Here is a 27518-nt window from a genome sequence, read left to right as displayed (position 1 = left end):
GATATCACTGTTTAGAAATGATACCACAGGGGCACCTGCGTGGCTCAGCTGGTTGAGTATTCTACTCTTGATTTCGGCTCAGGTCATGACCCCAGGATGGAGCCCCTCATCAGGCCCTGTGGAACCTACTTAAGATTCTCTCATCCTCTCCCCCTGTTCCCTTCTCCCCCACTTGCATGCTGTCTCTAAAAAAATAAAATTAAAATCATTTAAAAAAGAAATTATAGCACACTGCTTCATAGGACATTAACTAGTTAATGTTAGAGGAGACATCAAAATTCTGCCCAGAATCAAATATGTCATGCCCCAGATTCCTGACTTTGTAATCTGTAGGAGGGACTTCAAGTGAATCACAAATTCTTTGAATTTAGGATAAAAAGATAGATTATCTGGTTTCAGTTATCAATATTGTTGATGCCTCTTTCAAGTTTTGAATAGTATTTAATTAAAAAAATAATTTTGGAATAAATGTGGGTTTTTTTGGGGGGGGGAGGGGTGATTTTTTTAAATGAATCATTAGCCAAAGGAAAGAACCGGCCCCACTTCTGGCATACACCCTGCTGATACCATGCATGTCTCCAGAACCTGGGCTTTTTGCTTTTAGGCAGCAGGGTTAGAACCATCCCTCAGATCCAGCTGCTGCCTATCAGTTCTTCAATTTGCAGCTTGTCTTTGCCAACCCAAAATTAAGCTTCTTCTGCAGAGTTTAAAACTTTGTTAGAAAAAGGAATAAAAGAAAGAAAGGGAAGGAGGGAAAGAGGGAGGAAAGGAAGAAGGAAAAAGATGAGGAGGAGGGAAAGGAAGAAAGGAGGCAAATCCTTATATCTGACAAACAGCTTATCTCATAATTTAAAACTGAACTGCTTACAGTCACCCATATTTAAATTTATAGCATCTACTTGCTGCCATCTATCTGCTAATTTAAATCTCTTCACTTAAAATACAATAATTCTTCACCCCATTGGCAATCCTCCACAATCTAGGCTTAATCTGAGGAGAGGGCGCTATTCCATTTTGATCTATTTCCAATTGCAAAACTCAAGACGTGAAGGTCAGAGAGTGGAGATGGAGAGTTAACTTCATGACATGAGTCTCACCTGGGAAGGCCCTTCAGCCTTGTTAATGTAGGTGGGATGACCTCAGAGGGCCCTAGTTCTGGGGGATGATTTCCTAAGGCTAGAAACCAAAGATGATGGTTGTAGACTTAATCTTACACTGAGGCATCTCCAGGAAATGTGGAGACTTGGGGCCACTTCATAGATGACTGGTTTAAAGGACAGGAGCAAAATGTAGACATTATTGAGGTTTGTGCCAGGATTTTTAAAGTAGTCATTATAAATTTCCCCAAGGGAGTCCAATGGAGGGACCAGGGACAAATATCTCCTCCACAGTAAGAGGATTTGTGTTTTTGCTCTTGGGACTTTTTTGCAGGTACCCAAGAAGGTTCCTGCTCAGTTTTTCCTCCACGGTCCTTAACCGGGTTTTACAACCTCTCCTGGGCTTGCAACCTCTCACAGGGAGGCAGGAAGGCCTGCATCTTCCTTTTGGGAGCGTCCTGCTCTCACATGTACATGCTCCCAGTTCAGGCAAGAGTGGGTTTTCCAGGACCTGAAGATCCCTGGAACCCACAAGACAAACTGTAATTTGGGGTCAATTCTTGTATGCCCGTTTCAAATTTCACAGACTAGGTGTCACAGTAGTTTAACATGGCCTCACGGGGGCGCCTGGGCTGCTCAATGGGTTAAGCGTCCAACTTCGGCTCAGGTCATGACCTCACAGTCCATGAGTTCAGTGTCGGGCTCTGTGCTGTCAGCTCGGAGCCTGGAGCCTGCTTCAGATTCTGTGTCTCCCTTTCTCTCTGCCCTTCCCCTACTCGCACTCTGTCTCTCTCTCTCTTTCTCTTTCTCTGTCAATACAAAATTAACATTAAAACATTTTAAAAATAACATGAGCTCATGAACAATGGCCTGAGGAACACTTCAGAAAGTCAGTCTAATCTAGGGATAGGCTAGAAACAGGGCACACACAAGAAGAAACAAAAACAAAACAAAACAAAACAAAAATCTCTTTTTTTTTTAAGAGATAGGGAAGGACAGCATAGAAGAAAGAGGGACACCCAAGTAGGGAAGGGAATGCCACATGGGCAGAGAGAAGCCCCTAATGACATGCTGGAGACAGAGCCCCAGTGAGGAGATGGCGTCCACTATATTCTGAATCAACTAATGACAGTGGAGGTTTGTTAGAGGCCAAGCCCATGAAGTTTTGTAATTGAGTTCTCATTCTGGGAAACGTTTCTGAGTTTTCCTTTCTCAATCCAGGAAACTCTAGGCGGTTGGCTGAGTGGCAACACAAGAAAAAATTTTTCCAGCACTCCACACAAGGTGGCGCCAGACACCCGTGAACTTAATGAGGTCCCCTTCCAAGAGGGCTCCAGAAGCTTTGCAAAAGTTCCTGGAAGGGATCAATCAATTCAGACCAGATTCAAAGGAAACTAAGAGCTCTGCACCCACAGAGAGCCTAAGAATAAAACGGGGCATATAGAAAATAAGAAAAAGTATACACATATATATTATACATAGAAAATATGTATATTATATATATACATAACACATATAAAAGATAGGGAAGAGGCAGACAAACTGAATCTACAAAGCCTCTGTAAAAGGAAAATAAAGGCATGTCACTGGGAATCCCTGGCAGGACAGGAAACAGGCAAGATGGAAGGACTGGAAATGGAGAGCAGCCAGTAAAGAGGCTGTTGCACACGTCCAGGCAGAAGAGAGTTGTGGCTTGGGCCAGGGATTGGTGGTGTTGGAGAAAAATGCCTTCTGACTGAGGTATTTACATTTACTGCTATTCTTCATTGATATGGTGAGTCAATAAGCCCAACATGACTACATAACAAGACTCACTGAAATGCATTCTATTCACCTTTTTTTGAGAATTCACTGTATTAGCTTTGCTTTTTTTATGTGTTATTATGGACTCATGACATTTCAACTCTGCCAACTGATGTCAGCCAATATTCTCATTCTGATGCTCACACTGTCCCAACTTTGGCTGGTGGGGCCCTTTTAGATTTCAAACGACCTAGTTACTTAAAGCCAGAAGAAATCTGGCCCAACAAGGTGATAAGTGTTCTGAGATTGCCTCATACTCTTCTGCCCCAGACCAGACATAAAATTAGACATTGTTCCAAGAAACCCTGGCTCCTTTGGGGAGAAAAATAGCATTAAAAACCATAATGCAGGCATTAGTGTGCATTATGGGGTAACATTGCTACTGGGCCATTTTGATGGGAAAAAAGCCAGAAAAGAAAGAAATTTGGGGGCCCCTGCCGGCTCAGTTAAGCATCCTACCCTTGATTTGGGCTCAGATCAAGATCTCACAGTTTGTGGGCTCGAGCTCACATCAGGTGTCATGCTGACATCCCAGAGCCTGCTTGGGATTCTCTCTCTCCCTCTCTCTGCCCCTCCCCCTGCTCTTGCACATGTGCACACATGTGTGCACTCTCTCAAGATAAAAACTTACAAAAAGAGAAATATATTTTTAATTGTTTTACAAAGGCATGACTGTGTATTGATATGTTCAATTCAGTTCTAACAATACATTGCTCCTACTCAAATTTTTGAGTCTACAATTGGCTTTCTCTTTCACCAATCCTGAAATCTAGGTTCCTATCAAAATAAATATAACTATCTACTTGCTGTATCTGACAACTTAAGAGAATATCTCCAAAAACAAACCAAAAAAAAAAAAAAACACTATCAATACAAACAGTACAAATACTAAATAAAGTTTTTGTTTTGGAGAACATACTCCTCAAGACTTCTTCCCAAATTACTCCGTTCTAGAACTAATGGTAATCTCCCTCCCCTGCCCACCCCCCACCCCTGGCTATGTAAGGATGTAACTAACAGTTGTGGTTCAGTTGTTTCCATTCACTTTGATTTAGAGGAGGCTGCAACTTGCCCCCATCTCCATTTTCTGCTCTACCTTTTCATTTTTCATTAGACTTCCACACCCCCAATATGCCAGATAAGTCACTTAAAAATAATAATTACTATCATTATTTGATTTTATATTATCTTATTATTTGTCTTTCCCCCTTCCCCTGTGGAAATGTAAACTTCATGGAGTGGTGGGTTTTGTTCACTGGACTGGCAGTTCCCTGAGGGCAGGGTAAGAAAGCTGGGTTTGGGGGCACGTGGGTGGCTCAGTCGGTTAATTGTCTGACTTCGGCTCAGGTCATGATCTCAGTTTGTGAGTTTGAGCCCCAAGTCGGGCTTTCTGCTGTTAGAGCCCGCTGGAGCATGCCCTCTCTCTCAAGCATAAATAAACATTTAAAAGAAAAAAAAAGAAAGAAAGCTGGGCTTGATTCTGGGGATAGGGGCATTCCATGGGGTTGAGAAATTGCAGATGGTCAGTCTTCCTGTTCTGTTGTAGTTATTAACTGTGCCCTTTTCACTCCTTAAAGATTTTTTTTTTTTAAATTTTAAAGGGAAAGAGAGAGCGTAAGCAGGGGAGAGGGACAGAAGGAGAGAGAATCTTGTTTAAAAAAATTTTTTTTAATGTTTATTTTTGAAGGAGAGACAGAGCGTGAGTGGGGGAGGGGCAGAGAGAGAGAGGGAGACACAGAATCCGAAGCAGGTTCCAGGCTCTGAGCTGTCAGCACAGAGCCCGACGAGGGGCTCAAACTCACTAACCGTGAGATCATGAGCTGAGCCAAAGTCTGTGAGCTGAACGAAGTCAGACACTTAACCAACTGAGCCACCCAGCCTGCCCCAAGAATCTTTTTATTTTAAATTTTTTTTTAATTTTTTTTAAGTTTTTAAATATTTTTTTTAAGTTGGGGCGCTTGGGTGACTCAGTCGGTTAAGCATCCGACTTCAGCTCAGGTCATGATCTCGTGGTCTGTGAGCCCTGCGTCTGGCTCTGTGCTGACAGCTCAGAGCCTGGAGCCTGTTTTGGATCCTGTGTCTCCCTCTCTCTCTGCCCCTCCCCCCACTCATGCTCTGTTTCTCTCTCTCTCTCTCAAAAATGAAAAAATGTTAAAAAAAATTTAATACAATAAAATTTAATATAATATAATAATAATTTTAATATAATAAGTTTATTTATTTTGAGAGAGAGAGAGTGCAAGCATGCATAGTGGGAAAGAGTAGAGAGAAGGAGAGAACATCTCAAGCAGGCTCTGTACTGTCGTCACAGAGCCTGACATGGGCTTGAACTCATGAACCATGAGATCATGCACTGAGCCCAAATCAAGAGTCAGACGCTTAACCAACTGAGCCACCCAGGGGCCCCAAAGAGAGAGAGAGAAAGAGAGAGAGAGAGATTGAGAGTTCCACCACTCTCAACGCAGAGCCCAATGCAGCACTTGATTTCATGACCCTGGGATCATGATTGGAGCTGAAATCAAGAGTCTGTTGCTCAACCCACTGAGCCACACAGGCAGGCCCAAAGATTTTTTTTTTTTATTTTTAAGTAATCTCTATACCCAATGCAGGGCTCAAACTTACAGCACAGAGATCAAGAGTCGCAGGCTCTACCGACTCAGCCAGCCAGGTGCCCCTCTTTTCACTCCTTAAAGTGTCACAGTTCAAAGAACCAGGTGATGGGGGTAAATGGATTGGAGGGGAGGAGAGGAGGCCTCAGGAGTCAGGATATAAGCACTCCAGGGAGAGGGAATGACCAGCTACAGAGGAGGCAAGCCCTCTCCTATTGGGAACTAGCTCAATGTCTGGTGCATGATTGCAATGACCTCAGGGGGTGCATGTTTGGGAACTGGAAAGACAACAGAATACGTGCTCGCTTCGGCAGCACATATACTGAAAGACAACAGAATAATCGGGAGAAAATTCTCTATACATATACGTGCCAGCAGGAATGGATACGCACTGGGACAAATTGTGAGAGGGACTCAAGCAGAGGGAAATCTTAGGTGATTTCTGGATTCTAGTCCTGGACAGGTGACAGAGGGACAGCAGCCCCAGGGTGGAAGCAGGAGGAGGGAGAGTGATGACCAGTAGAGTAAGATGGCCTTTATTTTTACAAACTGAAAATATGTCTCCAATTTAGGCTAAATATAAAATCAACACATACTCTTCATGAAAGAGTCAAACAACACAGAAGCATATAAATGGTACAAAGGAAAAGATCTTCTGTAATGTCATCTTTCTGGAGAGTCCACCTCTGGCTACTTGAGACCCCACCGGGTGGAGAGGGGGTTGTAGACCTCTATCTTGTAGGGGAAACTATCTGGTTGAAACAGTTAGATTGTCCCCACCTCTGGGCTGGCTGGAAGGCGCCCAAGAATTTGGCATGGAGACAAACCAGCTCTGAGGCTCCAAAGCTGGGAGGGGGTGAGGGCTAAGAAGGGAGGCACAGGTCTTGCCCATCAAACCTTTTACTTCTCAAGAAACTTCCCTCTTTATTCCTTCTCTAACCCTGACTCTTTTCCTCACCTGGTAGGGAGAAGGGCAGGAAGAGGCTTCCAGAGGTGAGTCATGGATGAACATGCTGGAAGGGGCTGAGGACACCTTGAGTGAAGCTGTCTTAGGGAGGAGAGGTACCCAAAGGGATTTCCTGTAGAGCAAGGCCTCCAGGAAGATCCAGGATCACCCTGACCAGGTAAAGCTGTGGCCGGCTGTATCAGTCAGGGTTCTCATGAAGCCAGAAGCTGCCTGCTCTCCTTCCCTGTCCCATCCCCTACCTGAGGTCACCCCCACAACTCCTGACCAACGGTGGTCTTCAGGAGCCTCTCTGGACACAAGGTCGATAATGTAACTAGAACCCCAAAGACCACTTTTTTGGAAGAAGCCAAAAAGATTACCAAGGTGACCCTTTTTTATTTTTAATTCTATACTTTAACAACTCTACAGGTAAAGGGAACACAGCAAACATCACACATTATTGACATCCTCCTGCATTCTCCTCTCCTCGTACACGTACATTTTACCTGCCTTTAGTATGCACACATTATTTACTCTTTACAGTATCTCATGAATCCACAGCATCCCATTTTCCACGGGCCTAGGGCCTCCCTCTAGGTCATGTATTGTAGAGCTGGCTGAGCCATTCACCTCCGCACAGGCATTTGGCTGGAAGCGAAGTCAACACTGTTGTGCCCATCCTTCCTTTCCTCTTCAAGGTTTCCTCTAGGAAAGTGGGATCTCCAAGCCAGCCGGTGTGAAGAGTTTTTATCATTCTTGTTACACTCTTGTTATATTCTGCAGAGAAGGTGAAACAATCACAATGTACAGTGTTGCCAGTTTCCCAAAGCTCTGCAAGTGCTGGATATATATATATATATATATATATATATATATATATATATATATAGTGGTTTAACGGTTGTATAGTGAATTCCCCCATTTCAAGTCACTTTCTCCAGGTCATTCGGTCAGTGAATGGCAGACAGATCCAGTTCTAAGAGGCCACGTCTTCTCACCCCAACTCAGTGCTCTGTCTGCCAAACCACTCTGCTTCTGACAGTCACTTCTAGACATGGACCCAGCAGGCTCTTCTTGCTTTTCTTGTCCTTTGTCCATGGAGGAAAACTGGTCCACAGCCTTTCCCTTCCTTATTTCTGTGCCATGCCAACCAGCTTCTCAGTTTCAACTGGGCCCTTCCAAAGCCTGCCTAGATCCAGGTCCTGAAGGGCTCCTCCGAAGACAGCATAGCAGTGGCACAGGCTTCCACCTCTTCCCTCCTGCAGCTGATTAACTTCTGGGGTGAATTGGTTATTTTCTGAAAAAATAAATTTTCATTAATATTCATTCATTATCATGTCATAATATTCATTATGGTAGAATATTATACTACTGCTACATTATCGTAGCAATAAAGTAGTAGTCACAATCATAGAGAATATTGCAGAAATCTCAGCTATTTGATTAATTAACTTTCAAGCAGGAAAAAAAAAAAAACCCAAAGATAATTTTAACCCTGGGATCAGGGGTTTCCAATATTTACTGAGATCATCCTCCAGTTCACAGACCAGCAGATGTCTTGGGGCCCTGCTATGTCCGTGCTCATCTCTCTGGGACACTGCCCCACGAAAGCCCAGAATGTAACTCTGGTCAAAAAGTCTAACCTCCTTCCACCAGAGAGCTCTGAAAATAATGACCTTGTGAGACTACAGCATGTGGCAGGGTGCCCAGTCCAGAGGGGGCGCTCCATAAATGGGAGTCCCTTCCCACTCATATTCGTGTTGCTACCATCTTCTCCCAGCGCTCCAATACGTATTCCTAACTGGCTGTAAAAGTGCAGGTGTCAGCATTTCAGAGGGACTCTCCCCACTGCTCCACCAAATTCACTAGGTTCTTCTACAGTTGTCTCCCACGACCCTTCCTGTCATCACTCCAAGGAGGAGCACATGGGCACAGCAAGTAAGCAAGGGGTTCCTCCACCTCAGTGCCCAGGAGAATCAGCTTCAGGGAGCCAGGTGCCCTTGATCCTTGTTTGCAAAGAGGCGGCTGCAGGGCTCAGTCCTAGTGTTCACAGGCATGCAACGGGGAAGGACAACGTACAGGGTTCACCGAGGGGGGAGTGCTGTGTGGAGCCCACCACCAATTCCCTGCTGCTGGTCCAGTCAGATCCTTAGGATACTAGCTACCTAAATCTGCAGCGATTACATTTGATTATTAACTCTAGAGCAGCACTGTCCAATGGAAACATAATTTGAGCTATATAGACACCTTAAAATTCTCTAGTGGCACATTTTAAAAAGTAAAAAAGGAACAGGTGAAACTAATGTTAATAATGTACGTTCTTTTTAAAATAAAATATTAATTTATGATCTATATAAAAATATTAATGAAATGAGTTTTCAAAGTCTATTACATATTTTATATTTACAGTACATCTCAATTTGGACTAGCCACATTTCAAGGGCTTAATAGTCACACATGGATTGCGGCCACCATGTTGGAAAGTGTAGTTCTAGAACACGAAAGTAAAACAGCACAATCTCAGAAGTTCAGAAGGTATGAAACTCTCGTCCTGTAGGCTAGAACAGACTTTCAAGCAAGGCTCAGTTGATTTGTTTTTTAATCTGGATTAGTTTTCCACATTTAAAAATCAGATTTCCCATAAACATTTAGAGTTCTGGTTCCTCATTTAAAACTTGGAGATCCAGGGGTGCCTGGGTGGCGCAGTCGGTTAAGCGTCCGACTTCAGCCAGGTCACGATCTCGCAGTCCGTGAGTTCGAGCCCCGCGTCAGGCTCTGGGCTGATGGCTCAGAGCCTGGAGCCTGTTTCCCATTCTGTGTCTCCCTCTCTCTCTGCCCCTCCCCTGTTCATGCTCTGTCTCTCTCTCTGTCCCAAAAATAAATAAACGTTGAAAAAAAAAATTTTTTTTTTTAAAAAATAAATAAATAAATAAAACTTGGAGATCCAATAGCACTGGTTCACATTCCCTCTCAGCAACAACATGCCAGAGCTGAAAAACAGCTGCCTTCTTTAGCTGGGACATGTTTGCCATGGTCCCCACCATCTCTCTCTGTCGAATTATGTTCACTGCAGTGCACTTTTTTTTTTTTTTGTACCTGTCTGGGCCCCAGAGGCATCTGAACACATAAACTCCACTTTCTACAAAGCACACTAAGCCAAACTTAGGATGGCCCACTGAAGAATGACTACCTTGGGGCCACCTTTATGCATACCCATATTCCTGTGGAATGGTACAGCAAGAAGAGAAAGAATAAAGTCAGTCATAGAAAGAAAAGGAAGACTCTTTCGCACCAAAGTCTCCATCCCTATGAAGCAATTATGGATGAAAGACAAGGAAAAGAAATAATACTTTAAAATAGGGACTATACACTGAGCATTCTTTTTTTTTAATTTCTTTTAAAAAATTTTTAATGTTTATTTATTTTTGAGAGAGAGAGAAACAGAGCATGAGCAGGGGAGGGGCAGAGAGAGAGGGAGACACAGGATCCAAAACAGGCTTCAGGCTGTGAGCTGTCAGCACAGAGCCTGACATGGGGCTCGAACCCACAAACTGTGAGATCATGACCTGAGCTGAAGTTGGACGCTTAACCGACTAAGCCACCCAGGCACCCGATTTTTAAAAATTTTTTAATATTTATTTATTTTGAGAGAGACAGAGTGTGAGTGGGGGAGAGGCAGAGAGAAAGGGAAATATAGAACCCAAAGCAGGCTCCAGGCTCTGAGCTGTCAGCACAGAGCCTGACACGGGGCTTGAACTCATGAGCTCTGAGATCATGACCTGAGCCAAAGTCAGACGTTCAACCCATTGAGCCACCCAGGCGCCCCTGAGCATTCTTGATATAATTCTCTTTGCATATATATTTTTGTTTTAGACTGTTACTTGTTGATATAAATTTGAATGGAAAGAAAATCTTAATGGTGTATTTTAGAATTCAACCATCACCAACCGTGAAATTATAGATGTAGACATGAAGTGTTTAATCCAAACAGATAAATTAAACACTTACAAACTCAATAGGGCTTTTTGAAGAATTGTCAAGGATTTCCACTTGGTAATTTTCCAAAGTTTGATTAGAAAGATGTGTGGGTTTTGCAAAGATGGCTGGAAGTTGCTTTTTAGTACTTTAGAAGATTATCACTAAGGCAAATGTTGAAGTACAGCTAGGCTGTACTAAAGTCAAGGCTGCGGTAGGAGAGAGGGTGGTGGTGACATACAACTCCAGAATCTGTTTGGGATTTAATGAACACTAGTGATTGAGTTCTCATACAGCACTATGGGAAATATACATATACTCAGAGAAATTGTTCACTGAAAACATCTAGGGAGAAAAAGAATAACAATTAAAAACCTTATGGAAAGGAATGTGCACAGGAACAGACACCAGAATGATGTAGGGAGGATGGTTAAGAACAGAGAAGGGAAAGGTAGGCAAGGATAGTGGTATCTATCTCCCATGGATAAAAGTGGTCATATTCTCATAGAATATCCTTATTTCTGGTCTCCTCTAAAGTTGTTTGGTTTTCTCCAAACGCTATTTAAAAAAAAATTTTTTTAACATTTATTCTTTCTTTTTTTTTTTTTAAGAGACAGAGCATGAGTAGGGGAGGGGCAGAGAGAGAGGGAGACACAGGATCCAAAGTAGGCTCCAGGCTCTGAACTGACAGCACAGAGCCCAATGCGGGGCTCAAACTCACAGACTGTGAGATCATGACCCGAGCCAAAGTCAGTCACTTAACCAACTGAGCACCCAGGCATTCCTAGAGTGTGGCTCTTAATGCATTAGAATTCCTAGGACTTCTTGCCATTTGAGGGCTCTTCCTGTGTACCTGAAATTCTATAAGCAACTGACCCTTTACATGGTTCTTTCCTGGCCCTTTGCTCTGTCACTCACTTTGGGTCTTGGAAGGATCCTATGTCCCTCATCCTGCAGTAAGGAGGGACCTCTGCTGGGCTGCTGAATGTAGACTGGAAGAAGAAAAATGAGAGAGAGTGTTAGGAATGGAATACCCTGTGAGTAGAGGGTGAGCATGAGTAACAGAGTTGAGAGGAAAACCACAAAAGATGGTTTGATGGAGTCCAGCCAAGGAAGGCTAAATTTTTTACCACATGTGGAAAAGAAGAGCTATGACCTGCCTCAGACAGGGATGCTATCCTACCGTTATCATTTTGGATTGGTCCAGCACCTTCTCTTTCACTCCACTTATGGTGGAGGAGCACTGATCAGACCAATCCTCCTACAGATAACAACTTTAAAAATTGGTCAAAACATGGGGCATCTCGATAGCTCAGTCAGTTAAACATCTGACTCTTGGTTTCGGCTCAGGTTATGACCTCATGGTTTCATGGATTCAAGCCTTGCATCAGGCTCTGCACTCACAGCACAGGGCCTACTTGGGATTCTCCCTGTTTCTCTGCCCCTCCCTCACGCATGCTGCCTCTGTCTCTCTCAAGATACATAAACTTAAAAAAAAACTGATCAAAATATAAAATCAACTTCCTTAGGTCACTGGAGAGCAATGAACAGTTGACACTTGAAAGAAGATAACATCACTGGGTGAGTTTCACATTTTTTACAGTTCCCCGACGGAGGGCAAGTCTCTCTTGGTGCCATGAACAGTGACAGATATGGATGCAAACACAAAAGTTAGATGGTGAGAGGACCAGAGTTCAGTGTTAATGGACTGAACATTCCAGCTAAATGGCAGAGATTTTTGGAATGGATTTATTAAAAAAATAAAATTTTAAGACCAACATATGCTGCTACAAGAGACACACTTTAAATATGAGGATATGGATAAGTATAAAGTAAAATGGATAGAAGATAGGCTGTTCGAACAGTAAATAACAAAGAGTTATACTGATATCAGGATAAGGAATATTGCCAGAGATAAAGTAGGACACTTTATGATAATAAAAGTCTCAATTATTGTTTATACATTTTTTAAAATTCATTTTTGAGACAGAGACAGAGCATGAGCAGGGAAGGGGCAGAGAGAGAGGGAGACATAGAATCCGAAGCAGGGTCCAGGCTCTGAGTTGTCAGCACAGAACCCAACGCAGGGTTCAAACCCATGAACCATGAGACCATGACCTGAGCCTAAGTCAGATACTTAACCGACTGAGCCACCCAGGTGCCCCTAAAAGTCTCAATTATTAAGGAAGACATGACAATTATAAATATGCATGCACCCAAAACAGAGCATCAAAATACATGAAGGAAAAATTGACAAACATAGACACATCTACTCTCCTAGTTGGAGATTTTGTTGTCTCAATAACTAATAGAACTATACCAAAATATCTGAACAGTATGATCAAATATTTTGACCCAATTGATATTTATAAAACACTACTCCAACAACTGCAGAAGACACATCTTTATTTTTTTGAGAGAGAGGGACAGAGAGAGAATGAACGAGCACGAGCAGGGGGAGGGTCAGAGAGAAGGAGAGACAGAATCCCAAGCAGGCTCCACACCATTCCTGCAGAGACCTGATGCGGGGCTTGTGCTCAGGAACTGTGAGATCATGACTTGAGCTGAGATGAAGAGTCAGACGCTTACCCGACTGCAGCACCCAGGCACCCCCAGAATACACATCCTTTAATGGTCCCACAACTTTGAGCCCCTAGGGTTCTTGCTGAAGGGGAATAGGCCGGCCCTGCCCCCCTGTGTTTGCTATACCACGGTGCCTTCCTGTTTGGCAGTGAACCATTTAGTCATTCAGAGTGGGCTGGTGGGGCGCTGATGAAACGCACATTGGTAAGCAATGATGGAAAAGGGAAAATGAAATGAGTCAATATATTTAAAGACTTAGAACAGTGTCTGGCACTTAACTCTGCACTAGTGTCAGCTTAAGTTAGGTCTACGTAGAAGCGCTAGAAAGAGAAAGAGCTGGTGTGAGGATGACAGGGTAGAGGGTGTGGTGGAGACTGGGTCACAGGGAGGATTACTTCCACGTGCAGGGAGAGCATGGCCTGTGCTCGCAGGGTCATGCAGATATCATAAGAGTAACTCCTTCCAGAGTGACTCCAGGCTAATGAACCATAGGCACTTCTGATTCTAGTTGCCTCTGAGAAGCTGACTGCTAACTCCCTCCTGCCAGGAGAGATCTGTGAGAAATCCCTGAGGTGACAGGGATGGGTTTGTTTTTGTTTGTTGTTGCTTTGTTTTGTTTTGTGCTGCTTTAAGTGTCAAGGTCTAGGTGGCATGGGGGGGCACAGGAGTTAGCAAAATGGCACATAGGGAGATACTGGAGGCCTGCTTTTGCTTTCCTCCCACCCTGGCATGGGCATAGGACCTACCCTCATTGGAGACTCAAACCTGCCTTGGCAAGGAGTTGAGAAAACAGGTGGGGACCCCTAACCGTGGGTAGTCTCTGGCCAGGTCCAGACTGTGCCCCAGCCCCCAGCCAAAGGCAAAGCATGGTCCATGCTTCACACACATGCACTATGCCCTGAGAACCAATGAGGCTCTTGGCATATGAGTTGAATATGTTGGGTTGGAACATGAATGGATGTAGCTGCTGTTTTAATTATGGCAAGGGACCAAGAATGCTCGCAGGTCAGTACAGAAGTGTAAGATTGTGCATGACTCTTGAAATGCCGAGCATCCTGAATGGTGTAACACACCTGCTCTCTTGGCTGTGCCAGGTCCTGAGGGCAGGAAGCAGTGGCCTGATGGGAGCCTGAGGAAGGCCACCACTCCCCAGAGAAGAAAGTTCTCTCTCAGCCCCTCTAATTAGAAGTGAATTCTAATTCACCTGGGTGGCTCGGTTGGTTAAGTGTCCGACTTCCACTCTGGTCATGATCTCATAGTTTGTGAGTTCGAGCCCCACATCGGGCTCTCTGCTGTCAGCACAGAGCTCAGATCCTCTGTACCCCTCTCTCTCTCTGCCTGCCCCCACTCTTGCATGCTCTCTCTCTTGAAAATAAATAAACATTTTAAAAAAAGAAGTGAATTCCTATAAATCCTCTTCTCTCCTCTTTGTGCAAATGCTTGTAAAGCCACAGAATGTGTGCCCATGCCAGACTCATCAAACTCCATCTGGTAATCGTCATGCTGAAAGGAAAAAAGAATATCATTACCAAGGTGTCGGGAAGCACCACCACGGGGCAACAGGAGTGCCGGAGCAGCCGGCCCATTTTCCAGATGGAAAGGGGCACAACCACGAGGATCAGCATGAAGCCAACAAACCCAAACAGGGCCAGCGCCAGGGGGAGGGTCTCTCCTGGAAATGAAAAGATAAGAACAGGCTTAGGAGACAACAGAGAAGGTGAAGTCCCCCACCCTGGCCTCCCTCACTTTTTCCTGGAGTTGGCTTTGCACATCGGCCAGGACGGCAGATGCCAACATCCTGAGATTTGACGTCTGCCTTAGTGACTAAAATTACCACCATTAAAACCATTTTTCTTAGAATCCAGATTAAGGCGTTGTTTTCAGAAAGCCCCAGGGAAGATTAAAATCTTTTTCTTGGGAAGGGAAAGGGAGGAGCATCATGTGTTAGGCCACTAGCTGTGTTAACACGTACCTCGGCGCAGCTGCCGGGAGGAAGGCAGAGTGCCAGGACACCGGCAGGATGAGGGGGAGGTGCCGAGAGAGAACAGCACAGAAGGGAGCTGGTGGTAACTGAAAACAAAATGTGTTTCACAATTTGCTCTTGGCATTGACTTACATTATGGAGGGAAATACTGACCTCAGAAAACAGTCACATTATAACTACGATATATCGAGCCCCTGCTACCGTTAAGTGACTTACCCCTGGTCACACAGCTAGGGCTGGCTCCGAAGCCCAGAGTCATTGTACTGAGCATGCTCAGTACATGCATCAGAAAGTGCCAAGTGTGAGCATCTGCAGATGCAGAAGGGGTGATCGGTTATGTTCCCACCTTTCTGTTCCGCGTGACGTGGAGCAACTCACTGGGCCCCTCTAGGTCAGACCCCTCACCCACGGTGTGAAGGGTGGCACAGCCAGCGAGGCCACAGGGAAGGCTGTGGTATCAGGTATATGGCTAGGGGCACTGTGCTCTGTTTCAGTGATTTTGTAAAATACTTCGGCAGTACACGTCAAGAAATAAACGAATGTTCATACCCTTTCATTTACTCCTCTGAGTGGATTCCAAAAAATAATTTCAAGGAAGGAAACAATTATACGCAGAAAGCGGTTCGTGGCGACATCTGGACTGGGGCAAACAGCCCCATAACCAGTCTCCCTCCGCACCTCCCACCACCTCCATGTATGCTCTGGTGTGTTTTGTTCATAGCACATACCACCAAGTGAAACTATCTCATTTGTTTACTTGTTTGTAGCCTGTCTCCCCAACTAGAGAATAAGCTCCCATGAGGGCAGGGGCTTCCCTGCTGTATCCCAGTGACTAGGCCAGTATTTGGCACATAGTCAATGCTCAGTAAGTAGTCACTGAATGAATGAATGAATGAATCAATCAATCAATGAACATCATCATCAAAAGCAAATGGAAATCACCTAAAACACAGAAATAGATCTAAATACCCCAAAATAGGAGACAAGTTAATATATTATGTGACATTGGCATGGTAGCTTAGGAATTCAGCTATTAAAATGGGAATTGGGATATACACAAATTTGTTCACTACAGCCTGATTTCTAATGGCAAGACTGGAAAGCACAGAATATATAATATACATTATAATATCATATATATTATATATATTGTTATATATATTTTGGCACATTGATTAATTCACTTATTATACATCTTCTTTAAAAATGAGGTAGGTCCGGATGCCTGGGTGGCTCAGTCGGTTAAGTGTCCAACTCTTGATCTCAGCTCAGGTCATGATCTCACAGTTCATGAGTTCGAGCCACACGTCGGGCTCTGCACTGATGCAGAGCCTTTTCTCTGTCCCTCCTTTGCTTGTGCTCACTCTCTCTCTCAAAATAAATAAATAATCTTTAAAAAATGAGGCCTGTCCATATGTACTGACATGAAAAGATGTTCACAATATACTTCTAAGTGAAGACAAGTAAGGTACAGAATGGTAAGCACAGTACAGTCCCATTTTGCCTACGAGTATTGGCATCACACAATGACTGGAAGATTCAACGTCAAACTTGCCAAAGGAAACCTGAGTGGTGTGGGGGAGAATGGAGAACATGTACCTCTCACTTTATACACTTCTTTGTTGTTTGGATTCTTCACCAAACTTGACTTACATGATTTTAAAAAGGAGTATAAAATAGTAACCAGGAAATCCACGTGGAAAATGTTATGAATGTTATATCTGTGTAAAAGTGAGCACAGAGTGTATGCACAAGTGTCTACACGTGGACAATGGTGGAATGATCATACCACCATGCAGAGCAATTTGGGAACAGTGGTCAAAACTCAAATATGGATGCCTCTGACCAAGCAGCTCTACTTCCAGGAATTCATCTTCAAATATACACAAACCAGCAAGCTGATCTGCGTATGATGTAATTAATTAAAGCATTGGCTAGAAGAGAAAAATATTGGGAAAAAAACCTAAATGTCCATCAATGAAGGACTAGTTAAATTAGTCACATATACACACAACTATATACTGTGAGGCTGTAAAGAAGGACGAAAAAGTTCTTCATTGATGTGGAAAAATCTATAAGATATATAATGTGAAAAAGACAAGATCCAGAACAGTGCATCAAGTATGCTACCATTTGTGCTAAAATAAAGGGATATATATATATATATTCTCATTTACTTGTATATGTATATTTTTTCAACATATGAAGTTTATTGTCAAATTGGTTTCCATACAACACCCAGTGCTCATCCCAAAAGGTGCCCTCCTCAATACCCATCACCCACCCTCCCCTCCCTCCCACCCACCATAAACCCTCAGTTTGTTCTCAGTTTTTAAGAGTCTCTTATGCTTTGGCTCTCTTCCACTCTAACCTCTTTTTTTTTTTTCCTTCCCCTCCCCCATGGGTTTCTGTTAAGTTTCTCAGGATCCACATAAGAGTGAAAACATATGGTATCTGTCTTTCTCTGTATGGCTTATTTCACTTAGCATAACACTCTCCAGTTCCATCCATGTTGCTACAAAGGGCCATATTTCATTCTTTCTCATTACCACGTAGTACTCCATTGTGTATATAAACCATAATTTCTTTATCTATTCATCAGTTCATGGACATTTAGGTTCTTTCCATACTTTGGCTATTGTTGAGAGTACTGCTATAAACATTGGGGTACAAGTGCCCCTATGCATCAGTACTCCTGTATCCCTTGGGTAAATTCCTAGCAGTGCTCTTGCTGGGTCATAGGGTAGGTCTATTTTTAATTTTTTGAGGAACCTCCACACTGTTTTCCAGAGTGGCTGCACCAATTTGCATTCCCACCAACAGTGCAAGAGGGTTCCCGTTTCTCCACATCCTCGCCAGCATCTATAGTCTCCTGATTTGTTCATTTTGGCCACTCTGACTGGCGTCAGGTGATATCTGAGTGTGGTTTTGATTTTCATTTACTTGTATATGTATTTAAAAGTCTTTAGAAGGGTATACAAGAAATGAATACCTATAGGGGAGGGGCTGGAATTGCAAGGATGGGGAAGAGAAGTAGAAAGGAGAGTTTCCACATGTATCTTATATTTTTTGAATCATATGAAAGTACTAAATTTTTAAAATAATTATTTAAAGATGAAAATGTTACACAAAAATGTCATTCGTGGTGCTTGAGTGGCAGAATCGTGGGATATGGGGTATTGTTTTGTTTCTTTTCAAAGGATTTTTTTTTTAACACTGTAAGTTTTAGACCATAAAAAAGTCAAGGGAAAAAAGTTAGGTCAAACCAGAGGATTCTGTAGACTTTCCATCAAGTCCCTTCCAGCTGAAAGTAGCGGTGATATACAGTGGGGTGCCTCCTTGCAAGGTCTGACTCTCATACCTCTCTGGCACCCTCAGCCCACCCTGGTTCACAAGTGCTTGCAACATCTGGCCTCAGGCCTAGGGAGCTTTCAGGAGGAAAGTGTTCTAGACAGCTGCTCAAGTGACCCCAACAAGCCCCAAGGTGAAATCTTGCTTCTAAGAGAATTACAGGAAAGTACACTTTCATCACAGAAACCCACCGAGCTCGGGGGCAGGTCAGTGAAACCTAGGGCAAACTCAGAACTAAAGGAACCCAGCAGACAACCCAGCATCCACCAGGAGGGGCCTTCACCTATGTAGGACTCCAGGAAACAGGCAAGCCATCCGTACCTTGCACCTTGACACATTCTGCCTGGCTGAAAGGGCTGTGTCTCCCGATGGCCTTCACGAATGTCTGGACCTTCACACAGTATGCAGCCCCTGGTTCCATGGTTTCCAGGTGCACCGGAATGCCCCTGCTCCTCACCACTTTGACATGTTCCTTTAGGAGACCAGAAAACAGTTACACCCTCAGGGAAGCAGGACAGGACAAGGCAAGAAGAGCCAAGGAAGTAAAGTTATAGATATTTCCTTTCTGAGATGCATATAAAATATTCCCTCTCATTTATTCATTCATTCATTCTCATGTATTTATTAAGTACCTACTATGTGCCAGGTACTATTGTAGGCATAGCATTGAACAAAATAAAGTCCCTGCACTCATGGAGCTTACATGGGGGACAGAGACAATTATAGGCCACATGGCAGGTGGTGATAGAGCTGTGAAGAAAAAGGAAGTAGGGCAAGGAGGTAGAATTATGAGAAGGGACTAAACAGAGTGGTTAGGGAAGTTCTTTCTGACAGGGTAACATTTGTGCAAACACCTCAAGTTCAGAAATCTGACTGAGCCGAGGGACTTGGCATGGCCAGTGTAGCCAAAGTGATCAGTTCACAAGAGCAATGGAGCCAGTAGGATATGCTTCCTCACCCATCCATCTATTTACCCATCTGTCCACCCATCTGTATACCCCTCTACCTCCACCCACCTGGTGAGGCCTGTGCTCCACATTTGTACCTGTAGAGGCTTGTCTGGGCCAAGCCCCAATGACTCAGAGTACATGCTCCTCTCTTAGCACTGGCCCTGCCAGTTTCCAAGGGTGGGGAATGGGCTCCATCCCAAAGAATCTGAGGGAGCTGCATGCTCCCTCCTGCCTAGGCCCTGATCTATCCCCATACTACTCCCTCTGCCTGGCTGGCAATGCCATGTCCTACCACTGGGCCCTGACCCAGCACAAGTAAATACTGGAAACCATTGTTATTGCCTGCCCCACCTACACATGTCACTTTTCAGGGGAAAATACCCAAATTACAGCCCCTGTTGAGTAGATGGTAGGGCATGTGCCTGGCCCCCCAGATACTGCTGTGAGGTCAGAGGCACCCTCGGACAGCTCTGTTCATAGATTCTGTGAAAGCTCTCTGCTGCCTCCTATCCAGATTTATAATGAAGGCTGTTTCCCTCATGCTGCCTACAGTAGCCTTTGTAAGTCATCTTGGGTGGGGTCTCTGGTGGGTCTGGCTATCCCTTAGTTCCCACCCGAGCTCCAGCCCTTCTGCTGTTTCTGTTTGTTTGGCCATTCACTCTGGGAGTGCCAACATCCCACCCAACCCAGTCTGCAGCAACTATCCCACAGTATGATGGGGCAGTGCCCCATCTAGGCATTCTGGGTGGCCAACTGGTCACTAATTAGACAGGTTTATTCACAAGCCAGTTCCTGGCTCTCTGCCCCAACTTCTGCACCCTACCCAGATACACGCCCTTAAGAGGATTGTGCCAGTCTCATATGCTTTTTAAATCATCTATATAATCTAGAACACTCTGGTCTGCTGTACCTAAACATACTTTAGGGAGAATGGCTGAGGAGACAGGCTGATGAGGAATGAGAAAGGCACTGAAAGATATTATGGATCGTACTATGTTAGAGTTTAGGGCAAAGAGGCAACCCTCACACCTCAGCAAATCTGGCCCGAGAAGGCTCCAAGCCAAAGCGTGGGGTGGACCAAAGCAATTCTTTCAAGAGGAGGCTCTAGGATTGTCAGTCTACTCCCATCTCTCCTTTCCCATCCTCCACCTAGGCCTGTTCATGCTCGGGCCACCCCCAGACAGTGAGCACTTTAGGGGCCGGCTTTCCTCGCCCACCTCTCAGAGGTCTGTGACTCCATCCCTGAGGCCCGACTCCAAGGCCAAGGCTGGAAGTCTCACCTTGGCACCAGGCTCCCTCCTCCAGTAAGCCACAAGGAACTCAAACTGGGACCCCAGGTCTTCCAGCTTAATAACCAGATGGAAGCCGTCCTTGGTGACATCCATCCCAGGTGGGGTAAGGATGGCTGTTGGCAAGACAGGGGGAGAATCAGAGACAGCCCCAGACAGGACTGATTTCTGTCCTGAGAGACCAGAACCAAGTCATCAGTAGAAACATGCTAGGGTTGTAGGGAAGGGAGGGCTGTGATGTCACTTCCCAGCACACAGAAACTGTACCATCATCTGCCGTGTCTGAGATTTTGCTTGCCATGGTTTCCGGTACTTGTGGTGGGGAGGGAAGCAGATGATCCTCCTTTTGATATACAATGAGAAGGTCAGTAGTTAACGCTACGTCACAGTGTCCATGTCATGCACCTCATTCCATCTCATCCCTTAGGCATTATATCATCTCATATCACTACAAGAAGAAGGAGGGCCAGTATGGCACATTAAGGTGCTTTAAGAGAGGAGAGACCCCATACACAGAACTTTTATTACAGCATATTGTTGTAATTGTTCTTCTGTTATTAGTTATTGCTATTAATCTCTTACTGTGCCTAATTTAAAAATTAAACTTTACCATAAGTATGCACATATAGGAAAAAACATAGTATATATAGAATTTGATACTATTCTCAGTTTCAGGCATCCACTGGGGGGTTTGGAACATATCCCCTGAAAATTAGGGGGACCTCTGTATACCAATACTCTCTTGTACTCAGCAGGTGCTCAGTAAATGCTTTTTGAATAATGAGCAAAATAAAATTTTTTAATGACAAAGACTTACTATAATTCTCTTTTTCACTCTTCTCCTTGACCATAATAAAGTCCTCTGCTGTGTTCTTCGGAGGCATACATACTCAAGAAAAGTGACTCAGTACTCAGATAAACACTTCTTTCTGTTTTAAAATTTTATTTTTTTAAATCTTTATTTACTTTTGAGAGAGAGAGAGAAAGAGAGTGTGAGCGGGGGAGGAACAGAGAAAGAAGAAGATACAAAATCTGAAGCAGGCTCCAGGCTCTGAGCTGTCAGCACAGAGCCCAAAACAGGGTTCGAACTCACAAACAATGAGCTCATGACCTGAGCTGAAGTCGGACGCTTAACCAACTGAGCCACCCAGTCACCCCTCTGTTTTAAAATTTTATAATCCATGTTCTTCTTTTTACTTTTTTGGCAGAAATTTCTCCTCACCTTGACTCATCTAAGTGAGCAGATGCTATTTCATAATGCTTGCCAAACACCTGCATGAATTCAGTTCCATACTGAACAGTTGGGTCCATTCTTTGCGCCCCTGGAATGAACATACCTGGCAGGGACATGTGTATCACTGTAACTCAAATAAATCAGTGATATATACTGGCTGCTGATGCCTTTAAGCATCAGGAAATCAGCAACCTGTGGACGGGTTGGCCATTCTATTCTTGGTCCAAGAATTCTTCATCTCGTATTCTTACTAGGGATGCTGGAAAGTCAGAGGGCTTTACAAATTCCAGTAATCAACTCCAGAAATTATAGCTTAAGCACAAATTCCCATCTTTCATATGGCTGGATCCCAAACAGGGCAGGAGCAGCCTCTGTGGATTCTTACCCATCAGCAGACCGAGGACAGAAGGGTGCACATAGGCAGCCTCCTGTCCCTGGCCGCTGATGATGGGTCCATACTTGCCTATCAAATCTAGACACTGCATGACCAGAAGGGCCACCCCAATGGTTGGCTTTGGCTTGGGAAGTACAGTGGTGTGTGCTCTGGGCTAAATCCCCCTGCACTGAGGTCAGTGGATACTCAGAGGAAAGGCAGTTCCTAGAGGGAGTTTTTGGAGAGCAAAGCATTTCCTGGCATTTGAAGAGCTGCCTGGATAGTGGACAGGAGAACTGGGAAGTCAGGGACCAACTGCAAAACATAACCAGTTCAGAAGCTTCAGTTTTAAGTAAACATGATTAATATTGGATCCTCTCTTCCCCAAATTTATTGAGAATAGAATTAGAGAAAATGACCTAAAGTCATTTCAGTTCAGAGGAGAATTTTTTGACAGTGTTGGGGCAGGAACCTCTGTCCTGTACATTCTACATACTTATCTCATTTCATCCATCCAGCAAGCTTAGGAAGGTGGTACAGGTGACGTAATTGAGAAGTCAGAGAAGTTATATGACTTGCCCAGAATTACATAGTTAGTGGCCGGAATTTGAGACCATGCCTTTCCATATTTCTAGACTCTTGTGTGGGGATATTTAGTCTCTGTATGAGTTGATCTCAAAACTAGCTATATATGAGAACAACCTGAGGAAGCTACAAACTCCCAGTGAACAAAATGCACACTGATTATTTAAATCAGACTCTCTGGGGATGGGCCCCAGACATGTGGTTCTAAAGCTCTGCTGTGACTGGAATGTGCAATCAAGGTTAAGAACCTCTACTCTCAACAAAGCTTCCCCTTAACTGGGGCGCCTGGGTGGCTTAGTCGGTTAAGCATCCAACTTCAGTTCAAGTCATGATCTCACCGTTCATAGGTTTGGGCCCTGCGTCAGGCTCTGTGCTGAGAGCTCACAGCCTGGAGTCTGCTTCTGCTTCTGTGTCTCCCTCTCTCTTTCTTCCCCTCCCCCGCTCACACTCTGTCTGTCTCTCTTTCTCAAAAATAAATAATCAATGAAAAAAAATTTTTTTTAAATAAGGCTTCCCCTTAAGAGTAAGAGAGCTTTTTCAGAAGAGCCTTAAAACAAGATTTTTCACATGCCTGGGGAGAAGTTAGGGTGGCCCTTTTCAAAGGCAAAAGAACAGATTTAATACCCCTTTCGGAGTCATGATTCCATCCTAAATCTGTAGCTAACTCCACCTACGCAGCGATCACAGAGGATGACATCTTCTACCTTCTGGTGCAGGTATAGAGGCTCCTTCCTGTTCCTCAGCTGCTCCTGCAGTAAGACCTTTTCCTGTTTACACAGGGCTTCTCAAGCACAAGTTGTTACTGCACACCATTGCCCACATAGTTTTATAAGCATTTTCTTATCTCCATCTGACCTATGCCTTCCTTTCCAACAATAGCTGCCAGTCCCCAGCGATGGTCTTGGCTATAGTCCCAGGATTCTAGGAGCTGGAGAGAGGTGGTGCTGGGTGCTGCCTGGGCACTGCACCCTCCAGTGACCCTCAGCCTCCGCCAGTGCCTCATATTGGGATCCCACTGCCACCACGGTATCTGCGCTCAGTGCCTGGGGAAAGAGGCCTGGGCAGAGAAGCCCACATTTTGCACCAAAATTCCTATTGATATCCCATTCTGGGGGTCTCACTCCTGCCCCCACCTCTTCCCTTCTCGGCTCTCTGGCTCTCGACTCTGGGCATCCCCGAGGTAATAATAATAATAACAGTTACCAGTAGCTGAGTGCTATGATAGGACAGCACTGCCCAGAACACTTACATAGTACACCTTATATGGTCCCCACAACTACCCAGTGAGGCAAACTGTTGCCCTTCTTATGGGTGAGAAGGCAGGGAGCCAGCTATCAAGTGGCTGAGCTAGGATTTGAATCATACCACTCTGACTCTAGAGGGTCAACTTCCCCTTCAAATCTGTCTTCACCTTCCTCAGCCCCTTCTACCTTGGCCTCCCTCATGTTCTGATTTCTACCCAATCCTTCCATGTTCCCCACCACCTGCAGACCCTGACAGAGACAGCCAGGAATGACTTCCAAAGCCTCTTCCAAAATGAGAGGGCATGTGGGAAGCAGTGGCAATTTTTATTTATTTATTTATTTATTTATTTAATTTTAGCGGTTGAAAATTTTTTTTAATGGACCAGTTAGGGGGCATTTGGGTGGCTCAGTCGGTTAAGCATCTGACTCTCGATGTCATCTCAGGTCATGATGGAGCCCTGCATCGGCCTCTTGGCTATCAGCTTGAGATTCTCTTTCTCCCTCTCTCTCTGGCCCCTCCCCCACCCACACATGCACACCCACTCTCTCAATATAAATAAACATTTACAACAAATAAATAAATGGACCAGTTAGGACTGTTTGTGTTCAAGGCTAATTTGATGCTAACAAGAATTCTGAAACTCTCAGTGAATTTGGTTCCTGAAGGGGAGGCCAATGGGGATGGGGGAGTAAGAAGAGAAGTGACTTACTTGAATTTCGATTGAAGGGAGGCTTCAGAGTGCTCCAGGCTGAGGTCTCTGAGCCCTGGGTGGCCCTGACACGGAGATTGTACGGCACAGTGGCAGTGATGTCATCAGTGATGTCACACTCAGGACCTTTGGTGGGTGAGCACCAGCTGCTGGGGATCCAGACGTGGCTCATGTACAGGCTCTCGTACTCTCTGGCCAAGGAGAAGAGGACATCGTGTCATACCAGCCCCTTCTACCTAGGCTCAATGATGGGTGCAAGTAACTGCCTCATTGACCTGCTTTTTATGGATCAGCAAAAGAAGCATTTGCTCCTTTCTCCAGTTCCTCCATCCACCTCCTTCACCCACCATCCATACTTTCTTACTCCTTTTATCACGGGACAAGGGAAACCTAGGCATAAACCCCAATCTGTCCTGACCTCTCCATCTCCACAGCACCCCCTGAATCTTGGCTACTTTCATCCCTGGCTTTGCTGTGGTCTCCTGACTCAGCTTCCACTTCTGGTGTTCTTCAAACCATTCATCACTCAACAGATCGTGACATTTCTCTTCTTAATGGCTTCCAAAGCACTTAGAACAGAATCCAAACTCTTCCCTGGGACCTGCAACACTCTCTGGCCTTCACTGCCCCTAAACATGATGTTCCCTCTACACTGGCCTCCTTGCCATTCCTCCCATGCTGAGCTCTTATTACCTTAGGACCTGTGACTACCTGTTCACTGTGGCTCAAATGTTCCATCCCTGCTGTTCACAATGCTCCTCCTGTCCTTCAGATACCGGCTTAAACATATCTGAAACCGCCTAGAGCATTGCGGCCCGATAGAACATTTTCCATATCGGTGTTGTTCAATATGGTAGTCACTAGCCACATGTGGCTATTAAGAACTTGCGATGTGACTCGTATGACTGAAAAACAGATGCTTTAATGTGATTTTAACTGATTTAAATTTAAGTAGCAATCTGTGTCTAGTGCTACCACACTGGACAGTGTAGACCTAGTGTATTTGATTCTTTACCATTTTACTGTCTGTCTCCTCTTCTAAATGGAAGCTCCCTATACCTAGAAATCTTGTCATCTGTACCCCTGAGCCTAGAGCAATGTCTACACACATAGGTGTTCAGTGTGTATTTACTGTTAATGAAACATATTGAGAGCCTTCTGTGTCCCTGTCTCTTCTCAAGAGCTCTCAGAGCCTGGGCACCTGAAGAAGAGTAGATCCTGCCTAACCCCAGGTCCTGCTAATCTTTAGGATCATGATTTGTTTTGGCTCCTACAGGCAAGATCATAGTCAGGAAAACTGAGGCCTCCCCCACCTCCAAAAGATCTGTGACTCCAATGATTTATCCACCTCAAGTCAGAGCCAAAATCATTTCTTAAGATTTTCTTTAGCATTGGACAGTTGGCTCACTGTTGAAAAGAAGCTCTACCAGAATGTGTTTATACACACTTGTATTCCCAGAGAGCTCACTGTAAAATCTACAGCACAATTTCCCTTGCTTCTTCAACTGTCCCAATGCCCATGCAAACAGAGGCAGATCGTGGAAAATAATCTATCCCTGGGCTCACCAAGCCTCCTTCAGCTCTGGCATGACGACTGTATCTCCAGGAATCAACTACTCTTTAAGGGAGAAAAATTAAAAACAAAACAAAACAAATCAAACTCACCCCTGGTACTCAACGAAATAGTATATTATTTCTCCAGGCACCATCACTGGGCTCCACGTCAAGAGATGCTTCATGTTGGTTGATTGTACAGAGAGGTTCTGAGGGGCAGGCAGGATGGCCACTCCATCTGGGATTGAGGTAGTTAGACAGGCTGACACTTGAACTCATATCAGGGGAATGTCACAGCTTCAAATTAGTTTCTAATGAAAGGCCTCACATGTTAATAAAACTGAAACAATTCTAATTTTATCATACTTGCGTTAATGCTAAATTGTTGCTATCGTCATTGTAATTCTGCCTTTGGTGATAAATGGCATATTAACATTAGTAATAATAATGGCTGATATTATTAAGCACTTACCATGTTCTGTCTAGGCCATGTGTTACATTGTTACATGATTATCTCACTTAATCCTCATGATCATACTGTGAAGTAAGGACCATTGGTTTCTCCACTGTATAAATGAGAAAACTAAAGCACATTTACAACTCTTATGTCAGATCCGCCTAGATGCAGGCCTTGACTCTGCCACTGACCATGTGACTAAACCCATGCAGGTTCCGGCCCCTTTCTCATTACCTCCTTCCACTATTGCCACTCGGGTACCAAAGCACATCCCTTCACATCCCCCAAAAGTCAAATGGGGAGCCAGCTGCCAGCTGGGAAATACAGGCTCAGGTCTGCTGTGGAAGGAGTCCAATCCAGAAGGGCACCAAGCCAGATGGTAGACTCCACTCCAGGCAGACTGCAGGCCCCTGAGGCAGCTGGGACACAATCATCTGCTCACACAGGTGTGTGGTGTGCCCAGGGTGTGCACACAGTGGGCCTATGGTTTTCACACAGAATCAAAGAGACCTGTGAAACTGAAGCTGCACTCCTAAGGAGGTGGGCAGTCCTGGGATTCATCCCTGCATGCAGCCAAGGGTGCAGTCTGGATCTTCTGCTGTGGTTCTTCTCCTCCCACTTTGACACACCTCTCTTTTAGTCCCTAACACCTGCCTCCCTTTGCTGTTACAACCACAGTGATAACATCAGTAGCACAGTGTGGGGGGAACTGGGGCCCTCACCAGGGGCCTTTTCATCTCTGTGCCTGTGTCCAGATTGGCACCTGTTGTTCAT

General features: G+C 44.6%; 1 protein-coding gene across 2 annotated transcripts in view; it reads right to left on the bottom strand.

Annotated features, from left to right (window-relative positions):
* Positions 1-6022: 6022 nt before the first annotated feature.
* Positions 6023-27518, bottom strand: part of IL20RB (interleukin 20 receptor subunit beta) — a 34062-nt gene continuing 12566 nt past the window's right edge. Inside the window, exons 2-7 of one of the 2 annotated variants that reach the window (XM_047100024.1) lie at positions 26399-26525; positions 24734-24924; positions 20579-20703; positions 18670-18820; positions 14543-14685; positions 6023-7752 (exon numbers count right to left, since the gene is read on the bottom strand). In XM_047100024.1, the coding sequence (XP_046955980.1) occupies positions 7645-7752; positions 14543-14685; positions 18670-18820; positions 20579-20703; positions 24734-24924; positions 26399-26525 (845 nt within the window). In that variant the 3' untranslated portion in view covers positions 6023-7644. Of the gene's footprint in view, positions 7753-14542; positions 14686-14833; positions 15084-18669; positions 18821-20578; positions 20704-24733; positions 24925-26398; positions 26526-27518 lie in introns of those variants that run through there. The other variant, XM_047100025.1, reaches the window with a different exon arrangement.

This window comes from Lynx rufus, unplaced genomic scaffold, assembly GCF_022079265.1.
Source record: "Lynx rufus isolate CCGP_SWC_20201006 ecotype Redwood Valley unplaced genomic scaffold, mLynRuf1.p SCAF_5, whole genome shotgun sequence".
Classification (NCBI taxonomy): domain Eukaryota; kingdom Metazoa; phylum Chordata; class Mammalia; order Carnivora; family Felidae; genus Lynx; species Lynx rufus.
Note: the sequence above shows the minus strand (reverse complement) of the source record. Positions and strands in the feature narration are given on the sequence as shown.